General features: G+C 42.0%; 1 protein-coding gene across 12 annotated transcripts in view; it reads left to right on the top strand.

Annotated features, from left to right (window-relative positions):
- Positions 1 to 21,570, top strand: part of KIAA0753 (KIAA0753 ortholog) — a 79,482-nt gene that overhangs the window by 38,136 nt on the left and 19,776 nt on the right. For 8 of the 12 annotated variants that reach the window (XM_033423144.2, XM_033423145.2, XM_049702066.1 and 5 more), the window contains 9 exons: positions 1,145 to 1,380; positions 2,609 to 2,775; positions 4,854 to 4,973; positions 9,683 to 9,761; positions 10,815 to 10,898; positions 13,749 to 13,934; positions 15,055 to 15,136; positions 20,308 to 20,428; positions 20,929 to 21,153. In XM_033423144.2, coding sequence (XP_033279035.2) covers positions 1,145 to 1,380; positions 2,609 to 2,775; positions 4,854 to 4,973; positions 9,683 to 9,761; positions 10,815 to 10,898; positions 13,749 to 13,934; positions 15,055 to 15,136; positions 20,308 to 20,428; positions 20,929 to 21,153 — 1,300 coding nt within the window. Of the gene's footprint in view, positions 1 to 1,144; positions 1,381 to 2,608; positions 2,776 to 4,853; positions 4,974 to 9,682; positions 9,762 to 10,814; positions 10,899 to 13,748; positions 13,935 to 15,054; positions 15,137 to 15,848; positions 15,872 to 20,307; positions 20,429 to 20,928; positions 21,154 to 21,570 lie in introns of those variants that run through there. The other 4 variants (XR_007473506.1, XR_007473507.1, XR_004481908.2 and 1 more) reach the window with 4 other exon arrangements.

Raw genomic sequence — 21,570 nt, forward strand, 5'->3', positions numbered from 1 at the left:
CATACTGCCTTTGTCATATCCATCCTGCTTCATTGGTTTCTGCCTCTTCCTGTATCGCTCCCACACTGCCTTCATTATTACAGCTTTATCACGAACACTTGATCTCTGGGAAAATAAGACTCCCACCCCTGCCCTATTCCCCACTTTTTTGTTCTTCAGAATTATTTGGGCTATCTTGGGATTTTACACTTCATAAGAATTTTAGCATTAACCTGTTTAGATCCCCAGAAAAATCTGTTGGGATTTTAATTGAACTTGCATTTGAAATTGTAGATCACTTTGAGGAGAATTGACAGCTTTACAGTATTTTTTCATTCATGAATACAGTTAATCCAAATTTTCTTTCATGTCCTTTAAAATACCTTTGAATATTTTCTGTAAAAGTCTTGTACACCTTTCATTAGATTTCTTCCTTAGTGCCTTACAGTTTAGTTGCTAATGTTAATGGCGTATTTTTTCTTTTATGTTTTCTCTAATTAGTTATTTTGATGTGTGGGAATGATATTGACTTTTGTATATTTTTCTTCTTTTATCCAGAAACCTTGCTGAACTCTGTTCTTAGTTGTAATTGCTTATCTGTAGATTCTCTTGGATTTTTTTTCTATGTAGGAAATATCTCATCTTCAAATAAAGACAGTTTTACTTTCTTTTCCACTGCAGGTTGTATGTCATGTATGGAGTTCAGACTTTATTCTCTATCAATTTAGGAGCCATTGAAGGTTTTGAGAAGTGACATTTAAATATTTACATTGAAAAAAATAATTATGGTAGCCAGGAGAAGGTGTGATTGAAGATAAAGAAGGGGTCAGTTAGAAGATGCTATTGTTACAGTCACAGGATATTGCAAGCCTGACCTTGGGTAGTGGCAGAAGGGAAGGAAGGACAAGACATATTTAAGAACTGGGATCTGAGGGACCGGGTGAATAAGTAAATGTGGGAGGTGAGATTCAGGGAGTCAGCCATGGCACTTAGGTTTCTGCTTGTAGAACTGCAGTAGGAGTCATAGGATTAGGAGCAACTTGGACAGCAAAACACCTCAGTTTTTAACAGGGTATTATTGTGAGCTTATCTGTCTCTAGATAATCACTCTCACTTGATTTGAACAGCATTTCCCTCAATTTGTCCTTCTGAGATCTCCATGTAGATAAGTATCAACCTGATATAGAGCTTCCAGTGACCCAGAGGTTGGAAAACGAGCTTGATGTATTAGATGCGGATATCCTTCTGGAAGAAGCTCCATCTGTTGTAGACGAAAATGCGAACTTCAAAGAAGAGGCATTAGCCGTGGCAAAAACAAGAGCAGGGAAAAAGAAGCTTGTGACTGAGAATGTGCCACCCTTTAGGAAGAAAGATACTGTGGCACCGGCAAGACTCCAGCAAGTATGAAATCACTCCTTTCTTCTGGCCCATTTGTATTAATCTGACATTGTCCAAGGTCACACAGGCTGGTAAGAGGTGGAGCTAGGATTTGAGTTCTCAAGCCTTTGAATGCCAGAGCCCTTGAGTCCAACTATCTAAACTAAGCTTAGCTCCAGGTCATTTTTATCTTTTAACAAAAAACAACAAGTTTTAATACTGTTACTAAGGGCAGGGCATTCTTTCTTGTCCTGGTTTAATTAGAGCCTAACTGTTTTGACACCAAGGTCTTCACTGGGTAGGCTATTTTAAGATTCAGGTTTTTTCTGCTTCTGATTTGGAAGTGTGAAATTTGAGGGGATTAAGATTTCCTGCTAAAGATAAATATCGATAAATATTTGATATTGAAAGGCATCTTAGGGTGAGTACTTTCTAATATGGCTTTGGGAGCCAGCTGGCTTGAAAGTACATTATATTTTAAGCTTCTATCTAAAATTTAACTTAAGGCCCTACCAGTGGAGAACTGGCCACAAGACCACCTCCTAGTCTAAATACCCTTAATGTAGTTACTCCCGTCTGATGGGTTGTCCAGAGGCTTATGTAGCAAACCTGCATATTGTCAGGTGACCCCAGAAAAAGGATATTGGCAATTATCACCTGTTACTGAGAGATCATGGATTAAGATCGTCTTTATTCCTTTTCAAACAAACTCTTAAGGGAGGTCATTGGGAAATCAGGATTCAGCCTGTGTAAATTCAGCCTGGTGCTCTCCTCCGAGGCAGCCTCATCCTCTACAGTGTTTTACAGTAGCCATTCTGTTTAGATGGCGTGTGCCTTTCTGCCTCCACCATCGTGCTCCTCCTCCATTAGCCCTTTTAATCTTCTAGAAATTCGTGAACACATTAGCTCCCCTTTTACAGATGGGAAGCCTAAGACTCAGAGATGCATTTTAACCAAGAATGTTTTACAATTTACCTCTTTTGTTTAGTTAGGAAAAATTATTTTAAAAAATATATATATATATATAAAGACGGCCAAGCCAGGGATTCCACTTTTATGCCTCGACCCCTCTCCCCACAACCAAAGTTGTTTCAGTGTAATTTGTACCCTCCCCAAATTTCTGCTACAGTGCTTTCCACTTAGGTTTTTGCTGAATGGGTCATAGGGCCATTTGAAGCTTCAGTAAGCCAGAGGTTACAGCCAGTTTCTTTGATATCTGTTTGGCTTTATAATTCATAGTTATCTCTTGCAGGGACTCCACAAAGCTGAAAAAAGTAGACCACCCCAATCTTACAGCAAAAGCAGGTTGCAACGGACAACAGTCTCCTCCAGGTTAAAAATGAACCAGCAGCCTGTGAAGGACCATAAGGCTCCTTGGATACCTCCAAACCCCACATCCCCACTGGCATCTCCTAAATGGTATGTAAAAATTCACGGAACCATTTGGGTATTTGACTTTATTTTCCTCCACAGATCAAAGGCGACCTACTCCTTAGGGCAAATAAAGCAGCATCCTTAGTTCCCATTAAGGAGAAAAGCTTATTTGGATGAGTAATATATACATGAGACATTTTTTGCTAGAAGCCTGTTGGTTCCTCTTTCCTACCTGGCTATGGGTAGAGTAACTCCCACGGGTCACCCCAATACCCTGTGGACATGTTCACCGTATGGAGGATCATGGGCTGCCCTTCACTTGTCTCTTCACCCAGTGGATCCTAGTTACTTGAGGCCAGGAACTGTGCCTTCCTTATATCTGAATGTACAGTGCCTGATGTAGTAAATCTTAGTAGACATCTAGTAAATCTTTGCTGAATGAATGAATATTTAAAAATAATTCCTATTCCAAGTCAAGACACTATGGATTATAAAACCGTGCAAATCTCATAGGCACTGTCCTGACCGCAGGGGACAGTTAGGATAATGCTGACATTACTGCCTTGTCACCCTCACTCATAGCACATGGAGAATGAGGACCCGCCATTCCACGGAGCTGGGGAGAAGGCATTGTCCTTCAGGGGCTGCAGAGTCCAGTTAGGTGGAAGTAGTCTTTGGGGAATTGGTTAAAAGTGAAGGGGAGGACTTCCCTGGTGGCGCAGTGGTTAAGAATCCGCCTGCCAATGCAGGGGACACGGGTTCGAGCCCTGGTCAGGGAAGATCCTACATGCCGCGGAACAACTAAGCCTATGCGCCACAACTACTGAAGCCTGCACTCTAGAGCCCGCGAGCCACAACTACTGAGCCCATGTGCCACAACTACTGAAGCCCGCACGCCTAGAGCCCGTGCTCTGCAACAAGAGAAGCCACCTCAACAAGAAGCCTGCGCACTACAATGAAGAGTAGCCCCCACTTGCCACAACTAGAGCAAGCCCGTGCGTAGCAACAAAGACCCAATGCAGCCAAAAATAAATAAATAAATTTATAGAATATATATATAGAAAAAAAAATTAAAAGTGAAGGGGAGCGTGTATACTGTGGGACAGTGGTTCTCAGAAGCACAATGGAAAGGGCCAGGAGGTAGGACAGTAAAAGGAAGGCAGCCAAAAGTAGTAATGGGGGGAGGAGAACAAGTGAGAAGATAGGTGACTTGAGGGGTTCAGCTTTTAAGAGGCGGGCAGGAGACACGGTGAGAAGCCTGGTGGGATGGAGTCCCCGAAGACTCTGAATGACTGTGAATGGATGGTTATGCTTATTCCTCGACTCTCACTTTAAAGCTGAAGAAACAGTGTCCAGCGAATCTGATGTCTTGCTTATATAGCAGAGCTGGGACTAAAATCAGGTCTTCTGATTTCACAGTGCATGTGCTTTTTTGCTTTTGTTTCTCTGCTCTAAATTCTATGTTTTTGGAGAATTCCCTGGCAGTCCAGTGGTTAGGACTCCGTGCTTCCACTGCAGGGGGCATGGGTTCGATCCCTGGTTGGGGAACTAGGATCTCGCATGCCGCCCAACGTGTCCAAAAAAAAAAAATCTGTATTTTTATATATGTGTTAGTATAGAGATGTGAATTCAATTGTAAGCTCATAAAAACAGCAGTTGGTTGGAGTTTATATTGCAAACCAAATATACAGTGGACTGTCTTCTAGAGTGTATGTGTGGTCGGTGGGGGAGGGGAGGGCATAAGGCTTACGGGCTCAAAGTGCTGTATTAGGCCTTATAAAGGCACAAAGTTGCTATGTAACATGGAATGTAATCAGTGACCCAAATCTATATATTAAAACAGGGTTCTGTTGAGGTTCACCCATTGTTCTGTAATGGACAGTTGTTTTTTCATTTACAATAGTGATTGCTTCTGTGAAGCAAAGGAGGACTTCTCTCCTTTGACACTGAGCCTGAACCCTGGAGGATCTCACTCTGCTTTACATTCAGTTTCCAATTCAGAGCCCCATCCTGTAGATCACCATTAATTTAACGCTCTTGTCTTCTCTGAGCTGGCACCTTTTTACGAGTCATTGGATGTGGAGTGAATGATTACAAAGGCATAGTTTTCCATTTTTTTGCAGTGCTGCCTGGCTAAAGGTGAAATCTAGCCCCAAAGATGCCGCAAAAGAACAGTCTCTCCAGAAAGAAGATACTCAAGAGGAAAGTCGGTTGAGAGGTGCTGTTGAGCACGAAGCAGTGAGGTTTGTCCTGGCGTTCATCAAGTCTTTGAAAAGTAGAGGCCCCCTTTCACGAGGATTGTAAAGCGAACTCTTCTCTTTCCCATGTGTAAAGTTGGCTATTTAAAATGGAAATCACTAAACTTTTCTGTCAAATTATGCAGCTCAGGCAGTGAACCCCTTTTTTATTCCTTGTCTAATTCATTCAAAAATTATGTATGTGTCAGTTGTCTACCAATTGCTTGTTTTGTATGTGGTACAGTCGTGAGCTCTCTGGAGACTTTTAAAAAGGGGGGCAAAAAGGACAGAATCCCAGCCGCTGCTTAGTAGAGAGGACATATCGCTGACTATAATTTAAGATAGAACATCGTATGTCCCCTGAGAACTGAAGAGTTAAGAGCTGAGAGAGTTCAGAACGGGGACAGGACACCTCTGCAGAGATCTATGCTTTGTGGAGGGAGATGGAAAATCAATTAGGACTTAAAGAATAGGCTTTAAATAGGGGGTGATGAGGTGAGGCCATTCCATGACAAGAGAGCAGTGAAAACAGGTTGCTCTGCATTCGTTTGGCTGGAATTGTTCTTGCAATTTATAGGGAAGCCAAAGCGAAAGTGGACCATTAGATAATTTGATACTATTCACGTACCCTAAACTGAAAGCATCAAGCCCTAACACATACAGTAAGGTTGTTCCGAGTCAGCTTTTCCTTTCTGTTTTTATTTGACTTTTCTCTGCCTTTAGGGCTCCCCTGGGAGCCCATTTCTTTGAGCTGGAAGATACAGGAACAGCTTTGTTTTACAGCTGAGCAAGAAGTCCTAACTGCAGCAATGGCTAGTTTTCTCGAGAATATTCGTGGGTATTTCTTTTTCGTGGCTCTGCACACTCACTAGGAGTGCTCTTGCGGGTGAATGTCTTTTTACATGAAACGTTACACAGAGAGCTTTACTGGCCCAGAGGCTGCGTTACCTCCTGAGTCTTTAATGGGGCCAGGATTGGTGCTCTGGGGGATCCTGACTCCTGGTCTCTTTATGTGGTAATGCTATCTGCAGGTCAAGGCAGAATTGGTCTGAGTCTTTTGTACTGTCTGCTATACTCACTTGGCTTGATGCTGAAATTTCCAAAAGATTAAAGGAATTAGAAGAATTAAAAGCCGAAGAAATGGACAAAATGCAAAAACAGAGGTAACTGTATGTTTCTGAGGTAGAGAAAAACCAAAGCAGCAGGGCTGTTCTACATCATCTAGTCATTTTCACAACTAGTTGAGATTGTTGAGTGGTGTAGTCACACTTCTCATGTTTTTTGACCATCTGCCTGCTTAAAGTACTTCGAAGTCACCTAAGAAGCCAAAAGTGGAGCCCAGACTGGAGCCCCAGGGAGTCCTGGCTGGTTTGAGGAGAGTTAGGGTGACTCTGATACCATCCTCTAGGCTCAGTTGGCTTGATGCTGAAACTTCCAGAAGAGCAAAGGAATTGAATGAACTCAAAACTGAAGAAATGGATAGACTTCAAAAACTGAGGTATGGGACTTTCCTGGTGGCGCAGTGGTTAAGAATCCTCCTGCCAATGCAGGGGACACGGATTCGAGCCCTGGTCCAGGAAGATCCCACATGCCGCAGAGCAACTAAGCCTGTGCGCCACAACTACTGAGCCTGTGCTCTAGAGCCTGCGAGCCACAACTACTGAAGCCTGCGTGCCTAGAGCCCGTGCTCCGCAACAAGAGAAGCCACCACAAGGAGAAGCCCCCACCGCAATGAAGAGTAGCCCCTGCTCGCTGCAACTAGAGAAAGCCCACGCGCAGCAACAAAGACCCAACACAGCCATAAATAAATAAATAGATAGATTGATTAATTAATTAATAGGGGGAAAAAAGTGAGGTATGTGTTTGCTTCTGAGGAAGGACACTGAATGCTTGCCTATTCTAATTGGTCTAGATAGTTTCACCACCAACCTGGACCATTTGGGCCTAAGCTCACTAAATGAATGAATGAATGAATATCTGCATGCCTACGTGTATTTTACACAGTATTTTTGCTAGGAATTATTTCCTTTGTGTGGAGTTTGAATGATATGATATCTATAGTTTCGGAGGAGTTTAATCTGAAAGATCAGTATTATATCTGTTTGTCTGTACTGCACTCAGAGGTGCTTTTCTCCTGGCTTTGTAGGGTAGGAGGTTGACATGCAATCTGCTCTTGTGAGTGGCTGTGTGGATACTTTTGCTTCACATGTTAGCTTGAGTGCAGCCTAAGGTTTTCGAATTAGTTTGCTTTTCCCATTTGCCCCCAAGAGTGTTACCACCTAACTACGGGCACGAAGAAGTTCATGAGAAGGTTTAGTTGATACTACTGCAGTTGGCTCATTTTTCTAGCTCTGATAATGATTCACCCTGAAGTCACATGAACAGAATTCTCATTGACACAGCTGTGCATGCTGTCACTGGTCATGATAGAACGTTCACTCCCAGGCTGGAAGGGCTGTGGCTCTTGCTTTAGAGGGTGAGCACTGTGAACAACCACCCCAAACCAAGAGATAGGTCAGCACCCCTGCTCTCAAACTCCCTGTGAGTCCCTCTTCAGTTGCATCCCCTTCTTTCTCCCCAGAGTTCACCACTGTCCTGATTCCTGTGTTAATCTTTTCATTACCCTTATTCATAAATCTGTTATATAAGTGTGTATCACTAGCCATATACTGTTCATCCTGACAGCTGAGAAGCAAGCCCAAACCTAGCTAAACAAGGAAAAGGCCATGCTGCTGGTAGTAGATGAAGATTCCCAGGGAAAGTAGGCTGCACAGAGTCCATCCTGCACTTCCCTAGGAGTTTTTAGGTGCCCATCCTGGGAAGTTAATGGGCAAGGTCATGAATGAGTCCTTGCAAATGTAGGGCTTACCCCATTTGGGGCATCTGGAAGTGAACCAAGTGCAGTGGACTTCTGGAAGAAGCCTGGTCAGGGGGACAGCGGGCTGCCTTACATAGTTTTCTGTTTTATTGCCAAGAAGTATTCTATTGCATGACTGTCCCACAGTCTGTTTATCCATCCTGTGAATTAACCTTTGGGGTATTTTCCATTTTTAGTTAGTATGGGAGTTACTTTCTAGTTTTTCCACATCCTAGCTGACATTTGGTAATGTCTGGGGTTTTTTGTTTTATTGTTTTTTAATTTTAGCCATTCTGGTGAGAGTGTGGTGTTATCTTGTTGGGATTTTAATTTGTATTTTCTTGAAGTCTAATGATGATGAGCATCTGTTTTAGTGCTTATTGTCATGTGTCTATTCAAGTCTTTTGCCCATTTTTTATCATTTTTTTAATTACTGATTTTTAAGAGTTTTAAAATATATTTTCTGGATTTGAGGCCCTTTTCAGAATATGTGCAGCAGATATTTTCTCACAATCCTGTGGCTTGCCTATATATTTTCTTAATGGGGTCTTTTGGTGACCAGAAGTTTTAAGTTCTGATTAGGATCAGCTTATCAGTTTTTTCATTTTACAGTCTCTTCTGTGAAACAAGTAACCATTGCCAATGCTGACATCTCAAAGATGGTCTGTGTTTCCTTCTAAATGCTTTATAGTTTTAGGTTTTATTTTTATGTCTGCAATGTATTTTTTATTAATTTCTGTGCATGAGATGAGATGCTGACGCAAGTTCATTGTTTTCCTTATGGATATCTGGCTATTCTAGCACCATCTGATGGAAGGATTATTGACCTTGAGCTTTACTCTAGGGTCATCTGGGTGGACTGTTGGCTAAGGACCCTCATGTGGGTCTTTAGGTCTTTCCTTTGGGGTAGGTCAAACTATCCAGAGATGAGTCTTTTGATCTTCTGCCTGGAGGGTGAGGACCTGATGCCAGTGTCCTAGGAGCTGAGCTGGGCAGGAGGGTGGTGAGTCTTACCACTTGGCATTCAGCTCACGTACATGAACCCCCTCTTTTCAGTAGGGCACCTCCTGTCTCAATGTAATTGGCATCCCCTAGTCAAGGGGCCCCTCCAGAGAATGAGCAACCAGACTTCCCTCAGAGCTGGAGAGAGGCAGTGGTCCAGTTGTGCGAAGGAGGGAAAGGGACCTCGGGATCTAACTTCTCAAACATCATTTGACTCTTGTCTTTTATAGTTAAGCCACCTCCTCCCAGCTCACCCCCAGGCCTAGGCATACCTGGTGCTACCAGTCTTGGGCCTCTTTAAGTCAGCAGTACAAATTGTGTAAGTTCTCAGGTTTCCCCATTATGACCCTAGAATTCAGCTTTCTCAGGCCAGTAAGTTACTTACCACTTTTGTCCTTCTGCTTCCAGCACCATTTTCCCCCCTTGTCTTTGTGAGTTATGTCTAATTCTGTTATTGTCGGGCTTGGAAGGGAACAAAATTGGTTTCATTTGTTGAGTCTTCTGCCCTCTTTAGTTGTTTCAAGGCAGCCATTATTCTTTCAAAATGGATTCAGAGCCTAATATACTTCTTCAGATGTTATCTCAGCCCTTGTCCTCAAAGTTAGGTTCACGACCAGCATTATTGCATCACCTGAAAGCTTGTTGGAAATGCAGACTCTCAGGCCTCCCTCAGACCAAGTGAATCAGAATCTGCATTTAACAAGATCCCCAGGGATTTCATATGGCCATGAAAATTAGAGAGGCCCTACAGTTTTTATAATCATTTGGTTTCCCTTCGGCTGGGGTGGTAAATAAATATGTACAATAGGATATTTTCTTGCTTTTGATTTTAATTTTCAGTTTTATTTCTAAATAGTGTTTCTGCCACCCAATTAGCGGATAAGGTAGAGAAGGCAGTTCTGGAGCGTTTGAAGCCTCTCCTGGTCAAGGCCCAGGTAATCTAGTTCATCCCGTGTGCTTGCCTTTTGGAAGTTTCAAATAAAAAGAGTTGCTCCAGAGGTCACACTGAGCCTTTGCAGGGCTGAGTGTCTGGCAGCTGGAAGCTGCGGTGCTGCTCCGTGCTTCATAGCGTGCGTGCAGCGCTGCTGGGGCCCCTTTGGGGCACCCACATTGTTGATGTGTCTTCCATTGTGAGGAAGGGAACAAGATGGGGGAAGAGAAAGTACCACTTTTGAGAAAGGTGAGATTTTAGTTTGGGGAATGAGTTTCTATTGCAATTTACATTCTTAATCAAATAGAGCTATTGGTGGTGTTAGTGTTCCGTTCACTGCTTCCACTCTAATCCCATCACTGCTCTTTCACCTCAGTGATTTGGAATGATTTGCTCTATTTTTCCCAAGGAGAGAGATGTTAGGACAGCTTTCTGTGCACAAACCGGTACTTTCTTCAAGATGAAATTGCATAGAGCCTCACCAGTAGGTTGTGCCATCCTCCTGTGAGCGGTGAGCTGAAGGCTATGGCCAGACCCTCTAGGTCCACCCCGTAAATGGAAATAATCTTGTTTGTGTGAATAGATGAGGCCACAGAAGAGCACTAGAATCTTAAATAGAATGAAGGACATTCTGGGACCCTGAACAGACCACTGAACTTCTGTATCTCTTGGTCTAAGAAATGTTAAATCATTTTTAGAGTCCATGGAAATCTCAGGACTATAGAACTGGGAGGGTTCTTAGTGGCCAAACCGTCCAACCTCCTTATGTTATCAGTGAGGAAACTGTGGAACAGAGAAGTTGAGTAGTTGCACAAAAACACACAGCTACTCTGACAGTGTTTACAAAGTTGAGGGAAGACAAGGGGCAGAAAGCCAAGATCAGCACATGGCATTTATTTTCATGAAGACAGAGTGCTTTGAATTCCCGCAAAAAGCCTGATATAGCTAAAGCTGATGAACAGTTCCACACAGAAGTTATTCTGGGAGCAAAATCCATTTGTACTAATATGGGTTGTAAATGTTCATCATTCATGAGCATGCTTGTCTGTTTTAATAGAGAGTCAATTCTTCTGTGGAAGCAGATACTCGTTTGAAGGATCGACTGTCAGTGATCGCAGCAACAGCCCAGCCTGCGGAGAAGGTGTGTGTTGTGTGGGGCTGGCATTCTGGCCTGACACTGGTATTATTGCATGATAATGTCCTGGGTTGTAAGGAAAACTGATAGGCGGATTACCCTGCAAACACTAGACTATCCCGCTGCAGAGGGTGGAGGTTGTTTTTCATATTTGGCATATTCATTCTTACAGTGTATATTTAGCATTATGACTTAGATGAGCCTTGCAGACAGCTCACAGAAATCTCTAGAGCCACAGGTTTTTGTCAGCATCTTTTTCCTTTCCTCCTGATGACAGAATGTGGGTAGACTGCGTGACCCTGAATGTTGATGGCCTGCGGCAGAAGAATGGCTGCCCTCATTTCCTCTGATTCAGCCTACTTTTGCTCATTAATGGCCTAATTTCCTTTATACTGAGGGCCTAATACTTCTTGTTAGGCAAGCATGTTTTGAGTGCCTAATAATGACCAGTACCTGGCCTGGCAGAGAGAAGAGGTGGCTCAGGAGCAAATGATAACATTTGAGAAGAATGGAAACATATCTTGTGGTTGGCACCCTCGTGCTCTTCCTCCGGAGGACTTGTGTTCAGCATCTGTGGGAATGTTCCCACCCTGCTAGGCGTAGGGACAGGGAGGTGCAGGCTGCCTCTAGTGGGTCTTTGTGGAGGTTGGAAAGAAGTTACTGCTTTACATGCTCAAAGCAAGTAAAGGGCAGAGCAAGGGTGAAGGTCTCAGAGTTAGAAGGAAGTTGGAATGAAGTTCCACCAGCCCAACGTTAGGAACGGGAAGAAAGGAGATTTTGAGAATGTATCCCTGTTCTAATTTATTAAGCAATAGTTTAGTTTTGGTGTATTTTCATAATTTCTGCAGTTGTAATTTTATTGTACCAATATTTTGTGACAGAATCTCACGTGAGGTGAGGCTTCTGAGACCGGAAGCTGAAAGCCTACCTCTGACTCGTACAGACTGGGCATGCTATGGCTGGATGCTTTGTGCATCAGAGCCACCAAATACCTTTTTCCCTAGCAAAAAATGAGACTAGCCGCTCATCTAGGGAGGCAGCTCCATAAGGCATATTAATATGACAGAAATATGAAGTGGCCATAAATGCTGTCAGTGAAGTAGACATGTTTGAATATTACTAGAAATGATCATTCTTATATATAAGAATCATTCTGGAGGCATTAAATGGGCTTTAATACAATTTCTTGAAATAGAAAAGTAACTCTACCCAGTATTCAGTGTTCTGGGCTGCTGTTACACAGCATCACTGCACAGAATTTCCCAGGCAGCACCGTCAACAGTCAGTTTTTATAAATAACTGAATAAAAACCAACTCATTGAAGTTGGCATGATGAAGTAAAAAGAGTTATTTTGCTGTGTTAACTTGTAAAAGAGCTGTGGGACCTTGAACACATATTCCCAGAGTTCTCATCTCTCAAATGGAGAAGACATTTGCTGCGCTTTGCAAGTAAACTGAAGCTCTCGGTAGTTTTCTTGCAGACAAGACGATCCCTGGTATCAGGAAAAAGGTTTTGGAAGGGTGCCATCATAACGTGTTTGTCTCCTGCTGCTGCTGCCGCCACTAACTGAACTTGTGTGTGAAATGCACTTTCCCAAAGTGTGGTTTTTTAAATTAAAAGTTGTATATGCACGTGGCTAAAAATGCAAACAATTCAGAAAAAGTGTAATGTAAAAAGTAAAAGCCCCCCACAGACGGATACCATATGCTCTTCTGTATCCAGCTTCTTCCTTTATATTTTGGTGATCTTTCCATACCAGCATATTGGGACCTTATCTCTCATCTCGTAGTATTCTTGATATTCAATTCTTTAAATATTAAGAATGAAAATACAAATAAACACATCTTAACCAGACCTGTATTATTGGTTTAGTTGTCTCTAGATTTTTTTGTTAATTTTATTGTATTGGTTATTCAACTGATATTCATTTCTTTAACTTTGGTTAAGGTTGAGCATTTCTTTATATCTTGATTGGCCATTAATATATTTTCTTCTGTGAACCGTTGATTAAAAGGTTTTAAAAATTACTATGGCGGTAACTGTTCTTCGTGCCAGCCACTATTGTAAGTGTTCCAATGTGAAAATGCTCATGTAATCCTTACAACTCTGAAATATAGGATTATTATTTCCATGTTACAGACCAGAAGGTTGAGGCCCAGAGAGGTTAAGTAAACTTGCCCACACTTGGAGGCATACCGGTAGGCAGAACCAAGATTTAGTCCCAGGAATGTCTCATTCCAGAGCCTGATATGATTATTCCCCCAGCAGACATTCTTTGTAAAAGCCTCTTTCAGAGCAGATTATAGACATATATTAGAATCAAAAGAAATAACAACACATATAAAAATGCTTTGCAAGCTGTAAAGTGAATGTAAAGAATACAAGGTCAAGAAAGGCTGGTAAAAGCTCTTCCAGGTTACAGGTAGAAAGTCTCAAGCAAAGACAAGAATCATGAACTTTTGTGATGTCATGAACAGATGTTTTTACAAAGCACTGAACCAAAAAGAGAATACTGTCGGTATGTCCTCCATAGTATGTGACATGTGAAATATTGGACATTCTTCTGAGTATAGCACAAGGAATATATTTGCTTTACCAACTGGCAAAACAGGTAATAAAGATAATTCCCATGGACAGTCATGGTACTCCTCAGTTGATGTTACTGTTTAAATGACTGTGGTAGAAATTGTACTGATGTCACTGCTCTTGACGTTTTACTGACTTAGGAGAGGTTAGATGTAGTGTAGAAACTGCGTGTTGGATCACTGCGTGGTTGGTTTATTATGAGTAGCATTAATCTTTAAGATCTCTGTTATTTCTGTATCGCCTCTCCATCCCCTTCCCTTGTTTTGCAGGCTACAGCTGTTGATTGTGAATCCAGTAGCATTCAGCAGCTGGATGATTTTTTGGAAGATGCCGCTCACGAGCTCTGGGCTGTGACTCACTCTAAGATCTCGGAGCCCGAGGCCTTAGCCACCTGGGGGGACAGCAACGACAGCCCGTGTCTGGAGGCCATGATGCTCCGCATGGAGGAAATGGAGGTAAGGCCGGGACTGCCAGCTCTGGTCGGCGGCTGGCTGCTGACTTCTGCCGAGCGCCGCTTCTCCTCATGGCTCTGTAGCTTAGAACTTCACAGTCACCTGGTCCTGAGTTTAAATCCCAGCTCGACTGCCAGCCCCGTGTATGGCGTTGGTAAAGTCCTGTACCCTCTCTAATGAGTAGGGTGCTTTTAAGGACAAAATGAGGTATGAAGTATCAGCACCCTACCTGACACATAACTCATCGTTGGTATGGGATACGAAAGACACTGGACCGGAGCCCAGGCCCACAGATGCGACCAACAACTTAACTTCTTCATCCCTCAGCTTGTAACTGCTGTTCAGTTGCCTCTTCTGCTCTGCTAGCATGTGATCCTGGCAAATCACAGTTAACTTTACCTTCTCTAATTCCCATGATACTACTTTAGAACGCTTTTCTCAGAGAATTTTAGACCTCAAGCATTACTCAAGCCAACCCCTGGATTGTTCTGAGCAGGAAATTGAGACCCAATAAGGGAGTAAGTGACGTGGTCAAGGTCACACAAAAATTCCCACCAGAGGTGGGCTGAGAATCCAGGTCTCCTGACTCCTAGTTCAGCATTTTCTTTTTAACTCCACCATGATGAAATCTCATTTTGGCTTTGCTGCTAAACAGAAACATTATAGGGAAGGCAACTTTTAGTTGGTTTTTGAAAATTTAAAAATGTGTAGTTTATCCTAGTCTTGTAACTGATTACCCCTCGTTAACTGTCTAGACCTGAAGGGTCCAAAATGGTAGTCTGTAGCCACAGATGGCCATTTAAGGTAAATTAATTAAGAGTAAGTACATCACTCACATTTCAAGCGGTCAATAGTTAGTAGCTGGTATATTGGACATGGCAAAAATAGAACATTTCCATCATCACTTCAAGTTCTAGTGGGCAGTGCTGGTCTAGATTAGATTAATTAGATTAATTGCTTCATTTTCTTTTACATTTCATCTCATGAACTAATCACTTCCTGGCCCTGGGAGATGCCTGTTTCTGGTAATGGGTCTATAGGAAATGTCTGCTGTACTAGTCTCTGGTTTGTAATGAAACTAATTTTTTTCCTCATAAATTATACTTTTTTTTTTTTTTTAAAGAAATACCAGGAGACGGTTCGCCAAAGATATAATAAAATTGTATTTACTGATCCTCATCTTTGGATGCAGGAAGAAAAAAATGGTGAGTGTTTCCCCACTTTTTCCCTTGACATTGTATTCTGAAAAATTTCAAACATACAGAAAAGTTGAAAAAATTCTGCAGTGGACACCCATATACGCATCTTCTAGATTCTACAATTAAAATGTTGCTGTGTTTGCTTTATCATATGTCTACTTATCCTCTGTGCATCCGTCAATCCATCTTATTTTTGGATGCATTTCAGAGTAACTTGAAGACATCAGTACATCTTATCTGAAATATTTCAACATTTGTTATCACTAACTAGGGCTTAATATTTATTTATAGCTTTTTTTCCTTTTGAGATAAAATTCACATGTAATAAAATGCACAGATCTTAACTTATTAAGCGTTAACTTATTAAGTGTTGTTTGATGGGTTTTGACAGACGGGCATACCTTTGTTACCCAACACTTCTCTCAAAACAGAGCTTCTCATCACTGTGGAGAGTTCCCCTATGCTCCTTCCCTGTCAGTTCCGCACCACCCAGGCAACGACTGTGCTTTTTTTTTTTAACTATAGATTAGTTTTGCCTGTTTTAGAATTTCATATAAATGGAATCATACATGTATTTACTCTTTTGTCTAAGGCTTCTTTCATTTAGCATGATATCTTATAAATTTATCTATTACTTGTTTCCTATTGCCACAGTAACAAGTTTGTAACAAGTTAAAGCACAAATTTAGCAGTTTAAAACAAATTTTGTCTCCTACAGTTCCTGGAGGTCAGAAGTTTGAAGTGAGTCTTAAAGGGCTAAAATCAAGGTGGTGGCAGGGCTGGTTCCTTCTTCCAGCTTCTAAGGCTGCCTGCAGTCCTTGGCTTGCAGCCATATTACTTCACACTGCTTCTGTTGTCACATTGCCTTCTCCTCTTCTGAGTCAAATCTTCCTCTGCCTGCTTGTTATAAGGACATGTTGATTACACTTAGGGGCCACCCCAGTGACCCAGGTTACTCTCCCCATCTCAAGATCCTTAAAGTCCCTCTTGCCATAGAGGGGACATTAACAGGTTCCAGGGAATAGAATGTGGAGCCAGTGTGCAGCCTACCACACTTTGTATCAGCGTTCATTCCTTTTTATTGCTGAGTAGTATTCCATTGTACGCATGTACCACATCTAGTTTATCCATTTGCCTGTAGATCTGCATTTGGTTATTTCTAGTTTGAGGCTATTAGAAATAAATCTGCTATGGGTGTATTCATGTATAGTCTTTGTATGGACATAAGTTTTCATTTCTCTTGGATAAACACCTGAGTAGACTTGCCAGGTTATGGGATAGGTACATGTTTAACTTTATAAAAAACTGCCAAACCTTTCCCCAAAGTGGCTGTACCGTTTTACACTCCCATCTACATTGAGTTCCTGTTGCTAGAGAGCTTTGCCAATATTTGAATTGTCAGTCTTTTTCATTGTAACCATTCTGGTGGGCCTGTAGCAATATCTCTTTATGGCTTTAATTTCATTTCCTTGGTGAATAATGATGTTTAGAACATTTTCAAGTAGTTATTAGTCATTTGTATGTCTTCCTTTGTGAAGTGTCCAAATCTTTTGTACATTTTAAGAAATTCGATTGTCTTTTTATTTTTGAGTTGTAGGAATTCTTTATGCATTGTGGGTTTGAGTTCTTTGTCATATATATATATATATATATATATATATATATATATATATATATATATAGTTTGTTTTCAAAACAGCTTTATTGGATGTAATTTACATACCATAAAATTTACCCTTTTAAAGAGTTCAGTAATTTTTAGTATATTTACAGAATTGTGCAGACGTCATTGCTAATTCCAGAACGTTTTCATCACTGAAAAGAAGCCCTGCGTCCAGTAGCATCACCCCTCATTCTCCCTCCCCTCGTCCCAGCAGTCACTAATCTCGTCCAGCGGATATCTGCAAACATTCTTCCCCATCTATAGCTCACCTATTTATTTTCTCAAATGTATTTTATTATGAGCAGACATTTTATATTTTGATAAAGTCTAACCTGTCCATTTTTTCTTGTATAGTTTTTGCTTTCTCTGATCTAATAAACCTTTGCCTACTCCCAAGTTGAGAAGAGAGACTTGTTTTCCTCTAGAAGCTTCATGGTTTTAGCTTTTATCTGTGGGCCTGTGATCCATCTTGAGTAAAAGTTTGCCTGTGGTTTGAGGTAGAAGTTCTTTTTTTTTTTCCACTAATGGATATCCACTTGTTCTTGCTCTGTTTGTTGAAAAGACTTTCACTTTTCTCTTCCGTTTTAAAAAATTCATACATATGCATTCTGGCTGCAGTTGCTAGGCTACTATCACAATTCGGGCTGGGAAGTGTTACTCAAATTCTCTTTGACACATGCTTATCAGTTATTACTTTACTCAGTGAAAGGAGGAAAATAAAATGTGGTTAAACATTACCTCTAAAGGAATTTCAGTACTATGAGTATTAAGAGAAGTAAAGGAAATTGTGGATATAGAAGGTTTACAACAGCAGCTTATGTATATATACTTTTTTTAGAGTATGAGTTTGGGGTATTGTCTTAGGAAAAGTATTCTCCATGTCAAATTCTGACAGAAAGATGAGCCATCTAAACAAAATAACAAATTTGTTCCTTTTGCCTTCTGTAATTTTTCCAGCGCTATTCTTTGTTCATGTCGTTCTCTCTTTCCCCCATTCCTACTCCAGCTTCCATTTTCATCCTCACGTGACAGTTGAACCATTCTTCGAGGCCCGGCTCACGTGATCCTACTCGGCCGTGCTTTTCCTGGCTTTCCTAGGCTGGAACTTTGCTCCCTTCCTGCGAAGTCCCGTAGACTTTTGGCATGTCCTACCCTGTTAGAGCTCTTTATCTCTCCCAAAGAAGCCACAGAATCTTTGAGGCCAGAGAGTTTTGTCATATTCAGTTGTGTCCCAACGGTACCTAGCATGGGCCTGGCTGGCACAGGGACCCTTCTAATCATTGCTTAGTGAATCAGTGGGCATCTTTTCGTAAGGAAGCAGAGGAGAGGGAAATGTTGAAGGGCGACTGTTTCACTGATGGTTTGGCCAATGGCCACAGTCAGGTTGCATCATGCAGAAGACAGCCTTACCAAGGACTCAGTGTTCTCTTTTTCAAGGACAATTTAAATTGTTAGTCACTATCTCTGACTCTGCTAGAGTCTAGGTTTGCATTTAAAAGGAGCTCCGAAATGAATTTTTGGACACTTTAAATCCAGAATCATGAAATCCTCATAAGAACCCTCTGTTTCTAATTGTTCTGATTGTATGTTCAGTTGCATCACAAAAACCAAATTTAAAGTGATTTTTGAATTGTGCAGTGTCGAACCTATATCTCTTATCTTCTCTTTTCTGAAATCAATTGAAAGTTGATTGTACTCTCAGTAATATTTTCTAATATTCTTTTATTTTTTAGATGTTGGGGGTAGGAGTTTATTAATTTATTTATTTTTGCTGTGTTGGATCTTCATTTCTGTGCAAGGGCTTTCTCTAGTTGTGGCAAGTGGGGGCCACTCTTCATCGCGGTGCACGGGCCTCTCACAATCGCGGCCTCTGTTGTTGCGGAGCACAGGCTCCAGACGCGTAGGCTCAGTAGCTGTGGCTCATGGGCCTAGTTGCTCTGCAGCATGTGGGATCCTCCCAAACCAGGGCTTGAACCCGTGTCCCCTGCATTAGCAGGCAGATTCTCAACCACTGCACCACCAGGGAAGCCCCTCTCAGTAATATTTTTACAAAAACTGACTTATGCAGTATTTCTGAGCATAAAAAATCATAAGCATATAAATATGTGAGTCAGAGATTCTACATTTTTTAATTAGTTATCTATTTTATACATATTAGTATATATATGTCAATCCCAATCTCGCAATTCATCCCCCCCACCCTGCTTTCCCCCCTTGGTGTCCATATGTTTGTTCTCTATATCTGTGTCTCTATTTCTGCCTTGCAAACCGGTTCGTCTGTACCATTTTTCTAGATTCCACATAAATGCATTAATATACGATATTTGTTTTTCTCTTTCTGACTTACTTCAGTTTGTATGACAGTCTCTAGGTCCATACACATCTCTACAAATGACCCAATTCCATTCCTTTTTATGGCTGAGTAATATTCCATTGTATATATGTACTACATCTTCTTTATCCATTCATCTGTTGATGGGCATTTAGGTTGCTTCCATGACCTGGCTATTGTAAATAGTGCTGCAATGAACATTGGGGTGCATGTGTCTTTTTGAATTATGGGTGTGTGCCAGTAGTGGGATTCTACATTTGAAATGCATTTAAAATGATAAGTAATCCAAAACTCAAAAGAGCGGTCAAGCCTGCAAGGTATAGTTAATAAGTTAAATGTTTTGACTATCATCATGCAGATTTTTCCAACGAAGCCCAGAGACAAATCAGCTAATTAAGTGTTCAGGTGTGAGTGGTTTTTTCCTTCTCCAGCAATCAAATCATTTGAAGGTTAAAAAACAAACCCAACTGCTTAAGACTCCTCGGAATGGGGGCTGGATCCTAATGGAACCTGGCTTTGCACAGACCTCTTCAAAGAGTCTTCCAAAGAGCTGACAGAAGCTTTTAAACAAGTTCTTTATTTCTTAAAACTGACTCCTCATTGGTTTGTTTCTTGGTAACTTTTATTTTTTTATTTTTTAACGACAGTCCCCTTAATATTATTTATTTATTTATTTTTTGGCTGTATCGGGTCTTAGTTGCGGCGTGCAGGATCTTCTGTTGCAGCACGTGGGCTCCTCGCTGCGGTGTGCAAGCTTCTCTCCAGTTGTGGCGCATGGGCTCTCTAGTTGTGGCGCGTGAGCTCCAGAGCACACAGGCTCAGTAGTTGCGGCGCTCGGGCTCTCCAATTGTGGTGTGCAGGCTCTGCACTTGTGGCGCACAGGCTGAATTGCCCCGCAGCATGTGGGATCTTAGTTCCCCGACTAGGGATCAAACTGGTGTCCCCTGTATTGTAAGACAGATCCTCAACCACTGGACCACCACGGAAGTCCCTCTTGGGGACTTCTAAATTCCCCTTTTCTTTTAAAACAAGGGCACTTTTTCCCTTTGTACTGCTAATGCAACCTTTATGCTTAAGAGATGTGCCCATGACTTCCTCACAGGTTATTGGCCACCAAGACAGCTCTGATATATACACCAGCATTTCTTTATATGCAGTCATTTTATGCTTCTCCTTTTCTAGACCAAAAAATCCCAGCAGTAAGTGAAAGGCGTGTTTCTCCTCATCCAATCAGGATCACAAAGACAGCAGCTCGCAAAGACCCAGATGTGAACATCGTGTTAGAAAGGCCCTGCAATGGCACGTAAGTGGTAACGAGACTGTATGATTTCATTGTAGTTGGTTGCCTTTGATGTTGTTAGATTTCACATTCCTTCAATTACCACAAGACAGAGAGAGATTCTCCTTTTGACCAAGATCTTGACAAACTCCAAGATGGCCCAGTAAAATAGTAGTGCTTATAAGATGGGCATTGAGTGTGTTGCATCTTAAGGATCCTTTCAGTAACGTTTAGCTGGTTTTTACGATTGAAAGCATCACACTGGCACAGGTGATTGTGCAGGTAATTACTGCAAGATCTGCTTTAAGAATTCTTTTGTCCGTGGGACACATGTTCCTCCTGTGTGGAGGGTTAGTCCGGTGTAAAGGAGAAACAATGAGTGGTGATAAGATGTTGCGTTTTGTTCAGTGTGAGGAAGGGAAATGGAGGTAAACCTTTGGTTGTCAAACCATCAGGGTGAATTAACAGTTTACCCTCGCTTGCAGATGATTTTGAATGCTCTCATCATTTTTATTTGCTCTCAGTTCCCTAGATGAAAGTGTGGGAACAGAGGAGAGACCGGAAAAAAGAGAGAATCCCCTTCTCTCCCTTTCAGAAGATGCTCAGCAGAAGGAAGGCCGAGCTGCCCTCTTTGTCCCGCGGGGCATGCGGCGCAGCATTGGTGACTACTGCCGCCGCTTCGAGCAGTACCTCCGGGTTACTGCGCACGAGGCTGTGGGCTCCTTCAACCCGTGGCTGATAGCTGAAAGGTCAGTAGAAGGTTTGTGCTTTGTTGAAGAACTGGGTGCCACGTGTCAACTTACGGAAAGGCTGGAGAAAGGCCTGGCCAGGGTCTTAGGCCGTGCTTTTGCGCCCTGGACTTCCAGTGGCTGCTTCGGGGCTAGTGAACAGGCTTTCTCTGCTAAATGCCTCTCTTCAGGGAGAGGAGATGGGAAAACTGCATGGCTGATGGCATCCAAAGGAGCGTTCTGCAGACTCCCCTCCTTAGGTAGAGGCACAATATTCAAGTCAGGACAGGTTTCCTGTTGCTGTTACTGAGGGCTGTGTCATCAGAGAACACAGATTATTACTGGGCAGGAAACAGTTATGATCATGAAATCTTCACGGTCGGGACAAACTTACAGTAGGGGGCTTCCCTGGTGGTGCAGTGGTTGAGAGTCTGCCTG

The sequence above is a fragment of the Orcinus orca genome, chromosome 19 (assembly GCF_937001465.1).
Source record: "Orcinus orca chromosome 19, mOrcOrc1.1, whole genome shotgun sequence".
Taxonomy (NCBI): domain Eukaryota; kingdom Metazoa; phylum Chordata; class Mammalia; order Artiodactyla; family Delphinidae; genus Orcinus; species Orcinus orca.